At 40.5% G+C, this 17531-nt stretch overlaps 1 protein-coding gene across 2 annotated transcripts in view; it reads right to left on the bottom strand.

Annotated features, from left to right (window-relative positions):
* Positions 1-16829: 16829 nt before the first annotated feature.
* Dcn (decorin) overlaps positions 16830-17531 on the bottom strand; it is a 39699-nt gene continuing 38997 nt past the window's right edge. For both annotated transcript variants that reach the window (XM_052753189.1, XM_052753190.1), the window contains exon 8: positions 16830-17528. In XM_052753189.1, coding sequence (XP_052609149.1) covers positions 17334-17528 — 195 coding nt within the window. In that variant the 3' untranslated portion in view covers positions 16830-17333. The remainder of the gene's footprint in view (positions 17529-17531) is intronic.

Here is a 17531-nt window from a genome sequence, read left to right as displayed (position 1 = left end):
ATAATATTCTACACCTTCCACTGCATCAAGGAATTCCAGCATGAGAAACAGATTCCAAAAAGCCAGCTCGTATGCCAGGATAGGTCCTGATCCCACTGCTAGGGGCCCCACAAATAGATCAAGCTACACAATTGTCACCCACATACAGGGGGCCTATGTCAGTCCCATGCAAGAGTCTAGCTGTTGGTCCAGTGTCTTTAAGCTCCCACTAGCTCAGGTAGGCTGTCTTTGTAGGTTCTCCTGTCATGATATTGTCCCCCCTCTCTTGCTCATGCAATCCCTGCTCCTCCTCTTCAGTTGTACTCATGGAGCTCATCTTAGTGTTTAGTTGTGGATCTATGCATTTGCTTCCATCAGTTAATGGATGAAGGCTCTCTGATGGTAATTAGGATAGTCACCAATCTGATTACAGGAGAAGGTCAGTTCAGGCACTCTCTCCACTATTGCTAGGAAACTTAGCTGGAGTCAACTTTGTGGATTCCTGGAAATTTCCCTGACACCAGGTTTCTCCCTAACCCCAAAATGGCTCCCTCTATGAAGATAACTCTTTCATTACTCTATCCCTCCTTTTTTCCCCTGAGCTAGACCAACCTGATCCCTCATGTTCTCATCGCCCATCCTCATCCCTCCATCACCTGCTCCAAGTTTATCCGGGAGATCTTACCTGTTTTCCCTTCCCAGAGAAATCCGTGTGTCCCTCTTAGGGTCCTCCTTGTTAGCTAACTTCTCTGTGGCTGTGGATTGTAGCCTGGTTATCCTTTACTATCCACTTATGAGTGAGTACATACCATGTTTGTCTTTTTGGGTCTGGGTTACCTCACTCAGGATGATTTTTTCTCTAGTTCCATCCATTTGACTGCAAATTTCCTGATGTCATTGTTTTTTGCCACTGAGTAATACTCCACTGTATAAATGTACCACATTTTCTTTATCCATTCTTCAATTCAGGGGCATCTAGGTTGTTTCCAGGTTCTGGCTATTATGAAATATGCTGCTATGAATATAGTTGAGCAAGTGTCTTTGTGGTAGGATGTAACATCCTTTGGGTATATGCCCAAGATTGGTATAGCTGGGTCTTGAGGTAGATTGATTCCCAATTTTCTGAGAAACTGCCATACTGAGTAAAATAAAAATGCTACATATTCTGTTTATATTCATGAATTCAAGCAGTGAGTTTTTGCCAGTGTAAGTGTTTTCTGTATGCATATTGATGTCATCATCTAATGAACACAGATTTACATTTTCTTGCCTGATATTTTTCTTTCAAAGTATATTGTTGAGGACTTTTGGGTCAATGTTTAGTAGAAATAGTAAGATTAATAGTTTTGCTATTTTCTGATTTTAAAAGATCATGCTGCTTTTCATTGTTTACAAAGTATGCTAATGTGTCTCTACTTTCCATGTTAGACACCTTTATCACAGTTTTGGGTTAAGATTGTGAAACTGATAACACATAAATTATATATTGCAAATGCAAAGGGTGTACCTGGTCAATTTGACCGCAGACATTGTGTCCTAATGACTCCTCTATACTGGTCCAGCAGAAGCTGGACCATATCCAGCAGCTACAGTTCAAGCTTCCACACAGGCTCCTGATCTTGGACTGCCTGCACACCCTTCCTTTACTCTGAATCTACACTGGCCACACAGCCAGGCCCCATCCTCTTTACAATTCATATACTAAGGGTTTGGCTTTGTTGCAAGTGTGGGATGTAACGCATAAATCAGAGAAGGGAAGGCAAAGGATTGGGAAGACAGAGAAGACCCACGAAGCCTGGAACTGGGAAAAGATCTGTTTTCTTCACCAACATGTTTAGCTCTTCAGTTCCTTTCCTTGTGGCTAACAGAAGAAGCCTGCATCTAATCACAGAGACACATTCATAAATATATCAATGCCTTGTGAATCTCTCAGTCCTTGTCTCCTTTTCCTACCACAGTATGACGTGGTTGCATCATTGCGAAACAACAATGAGCATACACCATACACCTGTGAATGTACTTGTAAACCAAACAGAATATACAAAATGCAGAGCGTAGCACTTGATTGGTGTTGTGAGTTACTCTGACATCCATGACCCAAGAGAAGTTTGCTGTTTTCAAGAGTCAAAAGTTTCAATTCTCCAACCATAATGTTGCAAATTTTATATATATAATATTTGCAAATCTTCCTACTCAGGTATGACATCTCATACCTTTAATACCAATGTTCATGAGACTGACAGAGGAGGATTTTCATGAACTCCAGGCCAGTCTGGATTTCACTGCAAAACTGTAAAACATAAAAAAAACCTAAGTATTCCATAGTATATATGTAGAGGAATCGAGTTGGAATATTGTTATCCTAAGTGATGTAAACCAGGCACAGAGAGACAGGAGGTACATGGTCTCACAAGCTAAATCTAAAAAGCTGACTTCACAGATGAGAGCGGAAAGGAGGCTGCCAGACCTGAGAAAAGGATGAGGAGAAGTTGAACAGGGAGCACTAACAGATAAAAACCACAAGTTCTGCTATGTTATTACACAAACAATGATCACAAACACCAAAAATGAACTGTATATGAAAAATAAAACTGGGAGGGTTGTGAATGTCTTTGCCATGAAGAAATGACTACCGTTTGAAGAGTTAGATATGCTTAACTCGATTTTTTTTGTTGTTGTTGACTCATTTGTTTGGTTTGTTTTTCTGAGATGGGGGTCTCCCTATATATATAGATCAAGTTGACCAGACTTCACTGTGTACACCAGGCTGGCCTTGAACATACAGCTCTGCCTCCCAATGTCGAGACTAGCAGGTATACATCATTACTTTCAACCAACTTGACTTACAAATTGCACGTTGTGGATGTGAAACAAAATATCACATGGCGTCTCCTCAATGTGTACTCTCTTCTGTTTTGATGCATCCATCAAAAACATAAAACATACAAAATGGAACAGAAACCTGAAGGTCACTAGCAACCCACAAAACACTATTCTTTGCATTTTTACCACCCTAGTCCAACCAGTGTTGAAAGCAGTTTCTGCAAAAGAAATTTAGAAATAGACACTAACATCTGGAGAAAACATCTGCTCCGGGAAAGTGACAGCAGCCTGCAAGCTGGAGCTGAATGATAGTTACTCAGAGACAAGATCTCCATTAACACTGCTTCAGAAAACCACTGCTTTACGAGCATCCATCTTTAAAAAATAAAACTCTCACCAGTGAAAGCTGCGGGATCCAGGAAGGAATAACTTTCAAAGTCACCTATCAATCCAGATGGTGTGAGAAATTTTAGTGGTTTTTTTGTTTTGTTTTGTTTTTTTAAGCAGCATCCAGAAATATCTAGAGCTGTGGCTTCATTTGTCATTTCCTGGATCCAGGTGAAAGCCATCCCTTGACTTGTAGGTTGCCTGACATTTATTAAAGTGTTCCAGATGACTTTGCTGAAGTGGGATAAACCACAGGAAATTTATATAGCATTATACTTTTTAATCACCAGCGACTATGCAATATTTTTGACTTTCATTTCCTCTGAGGACCCTTTTAAGTATTATCACTTAATTCATTTTTTAAAAAAAATTTGTTGCAGCCAGATGTGGTGCTACATGCCTATAACTCAAGGACTAGGGAAGATGATGTAGGGGGTTCCTAAGTTCACGGTCAGTTTCAGCTACATAGTGAAATGCCTATCTGAGGAGAGAGGGAAAAGCAAAAAGGAAAGATGAAAGGAAGGGTGGGAGGAAAAGTATTTATGTACTATCTCACATTTCAAAGCTATCTATTAATCCAAAGAAAACAGACATATTTTGTTTTTATTTTCTTGAAATCTAGCATAATTTCTGTGATATTGTAGCTCCTCAATAAACATGTGAATTAATTAAATCAATGGCTAAGTTGTCAGACTAAGATTTCATTTCTAGTTTCTGTCATAGAAACATGTTCAGATCAGGAGATCTGAACACGCCTCGCCTACACACAGGGATCCCTTATCTTACGAAAAGAGAAAGAAAAGGGAATTATTTCAAGATTTCTTTTTATTTATTTCTGTTGTTAGACCAAGTAATCATATGTGTTCTTTATAAACCTGCGATTAATGTAAGTTACAAAAGAATAGTCTAAATGTTCCTCTTAGTTTTCTATTAGAAATTGCTTTAATTATGAAATTCATACTTTTTATGGTTTTGTAGTTACAAGTGCTTGTAAAGTTAGTGCCTGAGCCCCACTGAGACTACCTACAGTTTGAGGAATATGCTATTTTATCTTTTAACACTGTTCCTTTGTGACTGTGAAACCACTAGCAAGTTGTCGAGCAACACACAAGGCAGCTCCAACAACTCCTGCTAATGCGAACTCCTGCGGGAACAGAAACTAGAGAACCTTTATACAATTTGAAATGCACAAGAGAAAACAGCTTGATGTTAAAATAAACAATAAAATTCTTAATCAGGAAGTTTTTTTGTTCTTGGTGTGGTCCAGCATGGCCAGTTGGGGAAATGCTGACATGTTGACAGCAAAGGCATCCACAGGGACACATATACTATTTATTTATCTTAGCAACCACAGGAACATTGCAGACAGCCAGAACTGGCCCTGTAAAATGTATTACTAATGTGTACAGAATGACTGCTTAGTTTGGACAAAGTCAAGTTGTTTCTGTGCTGATAAAGACCCACCATGATTTCTATTTCATCTTTGCCAGGATTTATGTCCCTAGGAAAAGTCCAACGTCTAAGTTCCCCTTGATAAATCTACATGCAAGTTAAATCTATGCCTCTAAAAGTATAGATTCCAAACTAAACATCTGATTTTCAGCCCTTCCAGCTTAACCTTCTCAATCTTTTCCATCTCTGCCCGTGGTTACTCCATCCTTCCAGTGACTCGGGCCAGAACATGGAGTCATTTCTTTTCTCATGCCCCTTCTCATAGGTCAGCCAAACCTGTCATCTTCATTTTCCAAACACAACTGTGTGCTGACCTCTTTCAGCATTGTTTCTGTGCATATCCAAGCCAAAGCCACCGTCATCTCTTGCTTGACAATTTTAACAACAATCTGCATATTCTTTCTCTGCCCATCCCTGTGACCCTGGAGTCTGTACAGCTAAAGTATTCTATCAAATACAGTTGTATCAAGCCATCCCCCTGGAGACCACTTTAATAGCTTTCCATCTTGCTCAAAGTGAATGTGAATCATAGGGCTGGAGAGATAGCTCAGCTGTTAAACACTTTTGCTGCTCTTGGAGTTGGGCAGGAGTTTGGTTCCCAGTACTCAAGTCAGATGGCTCACAACTGCCTGAAAACTCCATCTGCAGAAAATCTTATCTGCAAACACACACAACAACCAGCTAGATTTCTTTTAAGACTTGGTTCTAGGTAGCCTAGATTAGCCAAATTTGCTTTAATCTTTAATAAGTGGTAAAATGACATATACATGTATATGTATATATACCAAGTATTATTTTATATCTCTTCATGACTTACTATCAGTGAATGTCAGCTTTGCATATCTGTGTTATGTGCCTCTATGCCCAGTGTTCTGTCAAAACATCTTATGAAAAGAGCTCCTAAGTGGGAACGCTGAAGAAGTCCTGCCCTGCAGAAATGGCTCCCATGATGTCTCTGGCCTCATGCCTTGTCTCTCTTGCTCACTTTGATGGGCACAGTTGCCTTCCCTGTTGTGTATAGAGCCTGACACGCACCTTCCTAAACCGAGTCTCCCTGTCTCAAGTAGCCCTTTCCATCCTCCACGCTCTTGCTCAAATGTCACTTCCAATAAAAAAGGCAGTTATTTACAAAAGGAATGCAGCCAGCTAGCCTTACAAAACTGCAACTGTCCTGTTCCTGGTGGTGCACATCAGCATGCGTGCTAGTGACTTCCTGCTGAGCCAACTTGGAGTCTGCCGCTGTACCTGGTGATTGGTGACACATGACCATCAGAATGCTGGGCACCAATGAGAAAGAGACAAAACAGCTAAGAGAGTCTCTGGATGCCAATGGGAAATCAGGAGGGGGTGTATAGGTTCACCCCATATCCACAATAAACGAGTCTGCTGCTTGCTTATTACTTGACTCCTGGTGTCTGTGTCATTGGTGCCGCACCTTCTCACCCCCTCCCCCGAGGGGTGTCCAGATAGGGTGACTCACAACAGTTCTTCAGCCTTTGAACTAATATATAAAATAGCAATCCCATTTTCTTTCATTTCTCACTACTCAATCCTGCCTTACTTCCCTCCATCTCATCCGTCAGGCTCTACAGTGTCTCTTTCTCCTGCACTGTTCCCTGAATGAAGAAAAGAAGATATCCATCACCAAAGCAGCTCAGACAGGGGAACAGTGTCAAGAACCCAGCAGGTCTGTGTGAGCTATTGTTGAATTGATGAAGCAACATTTTTGATAAGCATTTCAAAAAAAAAGGCCAGGGAGATAAGATGGTTTTAATATCTTGCATATGTTTTAAATTGATTTGTTCTCCTATGCTTTTTGCTGATGACCTGGGAACATTAAGTAGGCTCTGACAGCCCATGTTGAAGTAACAATCTGAGGTCACCTGATGGCATTGTTTGAGTCTCATACATTCAGATGAGGCCTTACCCAGTCCTATTCTGGCTATTTATTACTGGGCTCGGGGATATAATATATCTTTTTTCCTTTTCCTTGAGAACATTTCATGCCATTGAAGGTTATTTAAATTTGCAAAAAAAAAAAAAATTATGATTGGATGTGAATTTGCTAATAGTGTGTTTTCTATCCTTTAATTATACTTCGTTCTCCATTGTGATGCATGATAGTATAAAACTAGCTCTTATGTGCCTGCGCAGTATTTGTGGCAGATGGTGTGTTTGCACACGTAAACAGATCCACTAGAAGTGTTTTAGCTGTCAGTGTGGGAATCTCGAAATGACTGCAGTGGCCACTCAGCAGCCCATAATCCCCGTGCTATAGAGATTGGCATGTGAAAGATGCAGAGGTTTTTATAAAGGTCCAGCGTGGCAGTCTAGGAACAGGCATGCCTGGAGTTAGGGAAGAATGAGAAACAGCTGTGTCGAATGTTCTTCGTTTACTTGAGGGATTAGGTGTTTCTCCATTTTCACAGAGATAACAGAGCTATGTCCTGTGTCTGCAGCAGCAATAAAACTGTGGGTGGGAAAGAGTTCCTTGGCACAGTGTTGTGAAGAAAAGAAGGAGGGAGAATGGAAGATGATAATGATGACTTGGAGAAATGAACAATCCAGGTGGAACACAGAGACCTGGCTTAGAGTTTTTTTGTTTTTTTTTTCTGAGTATGACATAGCAGCATCTATTGCCAGGTCAAGGTCATGAATGAAAAATGCATTAAGAGACGGTGTGAGATGTTTTCTGGAGAGTTTAGGTCATTTGAAAAAGACAAGAAGTGGCTACATGTGTGAGAACCACAGGAGGCCAGAGGCAAATTCATGGTTTTCAGCCTTACATAAACCATATGTTCATCAAACTAAATTGTTAATAAAAAAAAATAAAACTAGTTATTTTATAAAATTAAAATCTTTGCTAAGAGTGGATTTGTGTGTCCTCCTAAAAATATTTAAGATTAAGCAGCAGTGCCTATGCCTAGGACATCAATGGAAGGTAGTGTCTGGAGACAGAATCAAGTTACAGTGAGTTCACACAGAGGCAGCGTGTTCTATAGTCCAGTACAGCTCATGGGTCTATGGCAGCCAGAGACAAAACCAGCCACTGACAGCCATATGATGACCCAGAGAGAGATTGCAATCACATTGCCCCACAAGTCCTACAGCTGGAAGAAACAAGGATGGGTTAGTTAGAAGCTTTAGAAGGAGCACAGATAAGTCATTCAGGGTTCCATTACTATATCAAACTCCCTGACATAATCAGTCTATAAAGCAACAAAAATCTATTCTATAGACAGAGTAGAGAACATCAAAAAAAAAAAAATCATGATAGTAGTATGTTTTAACCAAACATTTATCTCTTGATTGGAACATGGAAGGGGACAAGAAGTAGATGGGCTCCCACAGTCCCTTGATGGGCATATTGCTGTGACTACAACACCCCACTAGGCTTCATCTCTTAAAATGTCCGTTGCCTTGCAATTGTGCAAAGCTGAAGCTAGATCCCCCTTTGGAAAGGGGGATCCTAAGTCCAAATTACAGCAATGACTGAACCAACACTTATATTTTCAACCTTTGTCCTCTGAAATCATAATAGAAGAGATTTCTATCATTTAAATCTACCTAGCTTGTACTACTTGGTCACAAAAGGCTTAGAAACCCCAGACAGTGGTGGTTTTGCATAAGGGGACATAGGAAAGAATGCTCCAACAGGAACCATGAAAACCTCCCATTGTCTTCTATCTCAAAGGATAGGACTAGAGCAGTGACTCTCGACCACCTTAATGCTGGGACTCTTTAATTCAGTTCCTCAAATTGTGGTGACCCCCAACCATAAAATTATTTTGTTAGTACTTCATAACTATAGAATTGTTACTGTTATGAATTGTAATGTAAATATCTATATTTTCTGATGGTCTTAGATGACCCCTGTGAAAGAGTCCTTTGACTCCTCAAAGGAGTCACAGCCCATAGATTGAGAACTGCTGGCCTACACATCAGCATTCCTCTTCTTATCTCAAATGCAGAATCTCAGACTCCAACCAAGAACTGGACAAAGGAATTTCCTTAGAGATGAGTCAAGCCCAAGATATGTGTCTGGAGAATTATAGCAGCAATCTCAGCAAACTTATCTGAGTTTTCCTCATCTTCAGGACTCGATAACTTGTTTAAACACTGCATTAACTTGGTTATACTACATACCACACTATAAACAGCTGGGAATTGAAATGCAAAATTATTTGCTTCCCTTAGATGTGCCAATGGTGAGTTTGGAAGTGATGGTGATGAGCTACACTGATCTTCATTTGAAAGACTAAGAAAAGGAAGTTGTATGGCATACAAAGATGAGTTCTGAACAGTCAGACCTCCCCCTCTATTTCAAATAATAAAATTATAAATGGTTATACTTGTAGGCAAGATATGTTAGAGAATTTGATTGCAAATACCAATCCAAAGTCCTCTTCTCTCCCTTCTATCTCAATACATCTCTCACTTAGCTTTCAGTAAAGCAACAGGGTAACCTTGGACTTTCCCCTAGCAAGAGACAGGCTACAGCATGCAGAGACGGTCATTCAATTTTAACATAGAACAGAAAGCATGCCGTTCAAGGTCCAGCTCTCTGACAGATAGGGCTTTCGATTGAACACCCTCAAAGGAAATCTCTTTGCTTTCCCTTTCTCTTGAACATCCTGGGATATTTAGAGAAAACAGGAAAGTGGTGGCTTCTCCTAAAGCCATAAGGTCTGTTGCAAGTGCAAATGTACATTTTTATATCTCCTTCGGAGAGTAGAGAAGCTGAGTATGGCCTCTGTGTTAGTTAATCTTATCATAGCTGTGACCAGATTCCTGAGACAGAAAAGAAGAGTTTATCTGGCTCACAGTTTGAAGGTTCAAGCCATCCTGGTTGAGGGAGGATGTTGGTAGGAAACAGCTCCTGGCTGTAGTGGCAAGGGCATGAGTCTACCTGATCACACCAGGGAAGATGATCAGGAACAGAGTCAGAACATAAACTGCAAGGTTTTTGCTCTAGCTGTACTCACCTGCCAAAGGCTACAAGACCTCCTCAAACAGCTATTAGCTGACCAATGTTACTACAGGTGCCCGCTGGAGATATGTGACACTCAACGATGACATCTTCCTTTCGACACACCTGTCAGAGGGACTTGCTCAGGCACAGTGCTTCCTCTTTCTGCCCACTTTTGGGTCTGAATAGACCTTCACCACCCAATCTCCTTGATGAGCCACTGTCATCTGGTAATCATTCTTGCTGACTGCCAGCTTCCCCTTGACATCCTCCATATTCCTTTGCACTTCTGCCATGACTGGGAGAATGAAGCCAGCTCTTCTCAGTCACTGCTGTGAGTGAGTAGATCTCTATCATGAGATGTTTCCCGATGCATTTCAGTCACTCTCTGTATGTCAAAAAGTTAATAAATTCCAAAAATTCATCCTGTTGTACTTCAATTACTGTATCTTCTATTAAGCTATTATGACATTAAATTCAAGTGTCACATCTTATTCATTTTTTTGTATCATGTGTCTGACATAAGCCTAGTGAGTATTTTTTTTCCTCTGGCTCAAGATCCACTCCTTGAAAGTAATATTGAAAATCACTAGGAGCGCTTGACTATTTTTACCCAAGCCAATATGATGTCAGTTAATTGTGTGTGTTTGTTTAATTTTAAATTCAGGGCTGGGGAGATGGCTCGGTGGTTAAAGTGCTGACTGAGCAAGCATGGGACCTGAGTTCAAATCCTCAGCACCACATGTGGTCGTGGCATGTGCCTTTAAGCCTAAGGTTAAGAGGTTGGTACAGATGCATCCTGGAGGCTCACTGGACAGCCAGTCCATCCTAAACTACAAGCTCCCAGGTCAAGGAGACATTCTGGGGGAATAATAGAGCTATTGATCAAAAGAAAAAGAAACCTATCTTTATCTCTTGGCCTTCATGTGTATACACAAGGGTAAGTGCACATGAGCCTGTAAGTGCACCCCTTAATACACTACACTCAAATAAATAAATGAGTAGATGAAGTACATTTAAAATTCTATCATTTAACTGTAGTAGCACATGTCTTGTGCCTATAGCTAAATGTAGTTAGAGGACACCAGACTGGGTAATGAAAGCATAAGATATTTTAAAACTGAATAAAATTATTTTTTTTTAAATTGCCAACAAACCTGTCTCTTCTGGCATGCAGTAATGCCACTTCAGGTTGTGGTCCATTGTAGCTAGAGTTTTCCTGCCTGGCCCACAGTCGGGACAAATCTCTCTCACACCTGCCAGTCCCACAGCCTCTCAGACCCAACCAAGTAAACACAGAGACTTATATTGGTTACAAACTGTATGGCCGTGGCAGGCTTCTTGCTAACTGTTCTTACAGCTTAAGTTAATTCATTTCTATAAGTCTACACCTTGCCACGTGGTTCGTGGCTTACCAGAGTCTTCACATGCTGTTTGTCATCGTGGCGGCTGGCAGTGTCTCTCTAACTCAGCCTTCCACTTCCCAGCTTTATTCTCCTCCTTGTCCCGCCTATACTTCCTGCCTGGCCACTGGCCAATCAGTGATTTATTTATTGACCAATCAGCAACACACTTGACATACAGACCATCCCAGAGCAGTCCATCCGTCTGCAGCACAGTGTTGTGAGGGAGATGTATAGGCTATTGCTGTTTGGGGGTTCCTTTGAAATGAGTTCTTACTTCGATAAAGTACCAGCAAGAAACATCATGGGAAGTTTGCCTTCCCTGTTTACAGCTGTATCCCATGGGCCTATCACTTGATGTCACTGGAACTTCCCTGTCTCATGAGTAAAAAGAATGATGAACACTGACATGTGGCCCACACAGTGATTGTAAGTATTGAATATGACATTGCTAGTAAAAGTGTTAGATTGGATGTGCAGTAAATAATTATTATCCTTACATCACTTGTGCTTTAAGACCCTGATCTAGTCCTGAGAAATAAGAAAGAAGCATCAGATGTTGGGGTCAGTAGGATGCTGCAGTGGGACACTTCTCACCCAAGCCTGGTGACCTTAGTTCAACCCCCTAGGGCCCATGTAAATATGGAAGAAGTGAACAGACTGCACAACAGTGTCTTCTGGTCTTTACATGTGCACCATAGCATCTCTGGTTCCCCCCACCCATTTCTGCGCACATCAAATACATCTGCATTCATGTTATAGACACAATAGAATGTTTTTTAAGAACCACATTAAACCAGTCATTGGGCAAGCTTTTATCAGATATTTTTTGTATGTTATACATATATTTGAACCTACTTGTTTGTGTGCACACATATGAGCCAGAGCACATGCACAGATGTACACATGAATGAAGAGACCAGAAGTGAACTTCATCTGTCATTCATAAGGATGTCATCCTCCTTGCTGTTTTTGAGAAACAGCCTCTCCCATGGCCAATGTTTGCAGACTAGACTAGACTGTTTAACCAGCAAGCTCTGGAGGTCTGTCTGTCTCCGTCTCCCTTGTGCTGGAAGTGCAAGCAGGTGCCACCATGCCCTGTTTGTTAATATGGGTTTTGGAGCCTAAACATAGGTCCTCATGCCTATGTGGCAAGCACTCTACTGAATGAGCTCTCTTCCTGGAACTTTTGTAACATTCTTTTCATTGCACCCCTGATCAATGCAGAGCCTATGACTAGGGTTCAGTCAAAGTGCACAACAAATGCTGTGAACTAGTGCTTATGTGGTGGAGAACTCACTCAGCAACTGGATATTTACGAGGTATTCTTCGGTTGTACTGATCTATTCATTCCCCAGTCACAGTCCCGCCCTTTTCTTGATGTTCCCATCACTCCCACTGGGTTTGATTTTTGCCACCACCAGCAGGGGCTCTAAAGTGAGCAGAAGTAAGTAGTATGCATCAGGTTTACACTGTGGTAGAAGTAGAACCCTCCCAGGATCGTAGCTCACCTGGGTTCGTTCCCTACTATTGTCTTCTTTGGCTACAGAGGCTCAGCTGCCTCTCCTGTCCATGTAGCTATTTGTACCATGGCCCAGACTAAGACACCCCATCATCTAATTTTTGGTTGTGTTTAGATTCAAGAAACTAAGCTGAGCACACTTAACAATAGTCCCTTCATTAATACATCTTCCTTTCAGCCTTCTAGAATAATTTCTTTTCTGGGAACCTTTGAATATAAAACTAAAGAAGGTACTGCTACCAGACTTTCTTGGTACTTGACTCTGAGGAAGTTTATCATACTTTTCAAGAATTAAGACATAATTACATCATTTTCCGCCATTCCCCTTTCTTATTCCAGCTCCTTCTATTCCTACCCCCTCTCAAATATCCTGTATCTTCTTCTTTAGTTGTTCTTGTTAACGCTCATACACACACATACACACACACCCATAAAAATATAAATACCATCTTCTTAGTCCACTCACTGTTGCTCACATGTACATGATTTCAAGGCTGACTACGTGGTATTGGAGAATCAATGGGCTCATAGATGGAGGAAGCTGACTTTTCTCACTCTCAACATCCCTTAGTCAACTATAGTTTTTTTTTTTGTTTATAGATGGAGTCCATGAGATTTTTCCCCTTTTCTGTGTTATCGTGTCTATTGGTGTTGTCATTGTTCAAGTTTTATTTAGATTGGAGTATCCTTGGTGGTGATGTTTCCCTTTTATTTCTAGTAGACACAGTCTCACAGAAGATTCCCCAGGCCTCTGGCTTCAACATTCTTTCTGACCCCTCTTCTGTAATGTTTTCTGAGCAGCGTTAAGAACAGGAATTGTATTGCAAATATATTCACTGGTACTTGGCTCCCCCCCATCAATCTCTGAATGGTGACCAGTCCTGGTTTTCTGTATTGGACTTTTTTTTTCTGTTGCAAAGAAATGCTTTTTCCACTGGGAACTATACTTGTCTGTGGGTATAAATGTTGAGAATAAAGTTAGGAATTATGCTGGTTTAGTAAAGTGATGAAAGTAGATTCTCCTCTAAGTTCATGACCTCACAAGTCCCATGTCTTTGACTAGTTCCCAGTATTCAGCACAACTTCCCTCATATTATGTGTTTCTTAACTTCAGTCAGACAGATGCTGGTTACCACTAAGAAGGAATGCCAGCATTGCACATTCAGGGACATCTTGGAATCCTGGTCATTGAGGTCTGTGGGTTCACAGCTGGGTAGAACTTTTGCTTCCTTCTCTTGATAGCTTCCAGAGCATCTTCTGGGACTATGAAAGTTAATACTCAGCCAGGAAGCTTTCAGGTCAGATATGGCTCTGAGCCTCCAGGTCCTGTGCCTGAATACATGGATTCTTCAACAATAAGGATATACTTTTAACTTCCAGAAGGAAACTAAGGCAAGGCATTGTTTTGGAAGTTTTGTGGATTATCCTAAACAACAACTTTAAAGAGTTTCTCAGGCCTGGTACCAGGGTTTTATGAGATAGTTTATGGATCTTGAGGAGAGCATTGTCAGTCCAAGAGGCCTAACTTCAGTTAAATATATCTGCATACACTTTTATTTATATGTATTGTACAAAATCTCACTCTAAATGGATTAAAGACATTAATGTAAGACCCGAAATACAACCAACTAACTCTGATGAGATAGAGATGTAGGAAAAGAGTTTCTGAATGGAACTTCATTTGCCTGGGAATTAAGGCAAACCATTAACAAATGGAACCTCATAAAAATTAAATGCTTCTGCACAGATACAGAAGCAATCGAGTGAAGAGGAAGTCCACATAGGGAGTGGAAAAACTTTGCTAGCTCTGCCTCTGACAGTGAATTAATGTTCAGAATATATAAAGATGTAAAAGAAAATAATAGAAAACTAAATGATACATCAAAAAATAGGCTATGGATTTGAACAGAGACCTCTCAGAATAAGAAATAACATATCTAGATGTCATAATCACATCTGCACTCTTGCATTTCATCTTCTATGGCCCGTCCTTGCATATTTTCTCATAAATGAAGAAATCAATGGGAATAGCATGTGAAGTTTGAATGGAAAGATATGGAGGAGGGATATTTTTATACTGATGATGTCTCTATTCTTACTGGGGAAATGAACTCTGTTCTCTTCATAGTGTATGCCTTGGTGATCTTTAATGAATGGACAGGGAATCATGAGGCTGATCACTGGCCTGCTCCCTGGGTCATGTAGACCGTACAACCATCTGCTTCTTTGGATTCTTTTTGCTTGGAACTTGGAATCCAAATTCAAAGTTGGCATACACCTGTAACCTCAACATATGTAAAGCTGAGGCAGTTGACAAGTTTGCAACTATACTGACCTCATAAGCATCCTCTAGGCTTGAGATGTAGCTCAGTTGTATAGTGTTTCCAAAGTATATGTAAAGCACTACAACCACAACAAGACCATATACACACACACCACCACCACCACCACCACCTCCAAAAAAAGAAAGAAAGGAAGAAAAGGAGAAAGAAAGGGAGGAAGGAAGGAAGGAAGGAAAGAAGGAAGGAAGGAAGGAAGGAAGGAAGGAAGGAAGGAAGGAAGGAAGGAAGGAAGGAAGGAAAAGGGAAAGAAAAGAGGAAAAAAGAAAAAGAAGTAAAATGGCTAAGAGCTATTTTTAAAAGTTACCTTTAGCAACTAAGGAAACAAAAATCAAAACAACTTTGAAAGTTATTCTTTCCCCAGTCAGAATGGCTAAGATTAACAAAACAACTGAGAAAAAATGCTACAGAAGATGTAAAAAAGGGAGCCCTCATTCACTGTGCATGGGAATGCAAACTGGTGCTGCCACTCTCAAAATTCTCAAAATACTAAAATTCATTCCACCGCACGACCTAGCTATACCACTTTTTGATACCTTCTCACATGACTCGACATTCTACTCTACAGATGCAGTGGAACATTGACCAATCATGTTTGCTGATGTCCTATTCACAATCGCTGAGAAATGGAAACAACCTAAACAACAGTCCTTCTGGTGGTGAATGGGTAAAAATGTGGTACATAAGGAACACCATTCATCTGAAAAGAACAATTAGATCATGAACTTTGCAGATGAATGGATGGAACTGGAGGAGATCATATCGAGTGAAGTGACCCACATCCAGAAAGACATGTATCTCATGTTCTCTCTCATCTGTGGCTCCCAGCTCCAAATCTTCAGATGTGAGTGCAGAACTTAGAATTACCACAAAATCCAAGGAAGTAAAAAGGGGACCATGGCAGGGCATGGGGAGGAGTACTTGGAAGGGGACTAACAGGACACAAGTGATTTGAAGGGGGGAATGGAAAAGATTGGAGGAGGAGTGTTATCAGGGAGAGATAGCAATGCAGGAGAGGGAGGGGAGAGGGAAAATAACACTCAGGATGGCTGAAAAAGCCAAAAGGAGCAAAAATCATAGTTTTTGATGGGGAAGCTTTTAAGTTTCAACCTCAGTTTTTGTCTCCAAAAACTGGTATTAATATCCACTCTACAGAGATTCGGAACTGACATGTAAGAATTAGCAAGGAACTTGCAACGAATTCTAGACATTCTGAGATGATATGCTTGTCTGTTCAGAGGAGGGAAAATAGCAGTTGGAGCCCATCCTTTACAGTCATAAGGGAAGCCAGCCTGGGAAAGGAAAGGGAACAGAGCTGAAAGAGAAGGAGGGGAAGCCGGTGGGAGCTCCAACTGAAGAGAACCGGAAGGCTCATGCCGAATAATGGGCACACACCCTGTGTGGTTAAAGCCGGGTTTAATTTGCTGTCTTACAATTGCTGACCATAAGAAGTCTAGCTTTGCAGCAGGACCAGACTGTTCTTGCATACTTTTCCACTAGGTTTTGATGGCCCAAACATTCCAAGTCATAAATTCTCTAAGCCCAGCAGCCCACTCCTGAGACATGCTTAACTGCCTGATTCAATAGCCATCTCAAAACTCAACTCAAAAATACTTTCCTAAGGTTACCAGCTAACTGACGGCAGTATCTATTTCCAGTACATGAGTAAATGCACAAATGTCTAGACAAGCAGCCCGATGGTGCATATAGTTCTTTTGAAACTGATTTCATAAATGAGTGTGGGAAATATGAGTTCTGTATGCTAATGAAACCAAATCTGCTTCCTGATTTATAAGCTTAACACTAAATGTAGAAAATACTCATTTCCACTCTCACATGTAAATATAAAGAGTAGAGGAAAGGCTAAGAATTTGCAAATATATGCTATTATTGTCAACTGCCCAGAAATTTCAGGAATGTTTAGACTTAAAGATTTATAAAACACCCATTTTGAATGCATTTTTTAAATTTTATTTTTCCAATATAATGACAGTGAAATTTTACACAGCCTGTATTGAATTTACGTATTCAAATGAGGCTTTACCAACAATAAAGTAGATTAATACATTGATAGAGTTTGGCATTTGCCTTTATGTCAAAAGAGTTAATTTAGCTCTATGAATTACAAAAGACTTCATATTTGGTTCTTTTAAAAGCATTACTAAATGGTTGACCTGTGTAGTTACATAAGGTTTTGATAGCTCCTTTCACATCTACAGAAACTTTTAAAAATGATTCTGAATATTGCAGGCAAAATACTTTTATTGTAGGCAATTATTTAATCTGCATATTTGGCTTGATGCATAATAGATTGTGTGGAAAAGGCATCCACAATATGCTTGAGTTTCCAGCATTTAGCTTTCTTTTCTTTTTTTCCTTTTAGTAATGATATTGACAGACTGTTTTCTGGTTTTTCTTTTTTTTCTTTGCCAGATTATAAAAATGAGGCTGGTTGGGAGTTACTTGTAGTTTCCGAGTTGAATGGCAGAACGGACATAGACACATCGGAAGGTGGATGGCTGGATCTCCCAGTACTGGACAGGGTTGCTGAAAAGACTCACTCCGGAGTACGAAGCCTTCTTAGTGTTGTAGCCGGGTGGGCAGAAGTCGTTTGACCCGACTGTGGAGATGTTGTTGTTGTGAAGGTAGACAACCTG

This window comes from Peromyscus californicus, unplaced genomic scaffold (genome assembly GCF_007827085.1).
Source record: "Peromyscus californicus insignis strain IS unplaced genomic scaffold, ASM782708v3 Scaffold_24__1_contigs__length_46423439, whole genome shotgun sequence".
In the NCBI taxonomy this organism is placed as follows: domain Eukaryota; kingdom Metazoa; phylum Chordata; class Mammalia; order Rodentia; family Cricetidae; genus Peromyscus; species Peromyscus californicus.
The sequence above is the reverse complement of the archived record's forward strand: the minus strand, read 5'-3'. Positions and strand labels throughout refer to the sequence as shown.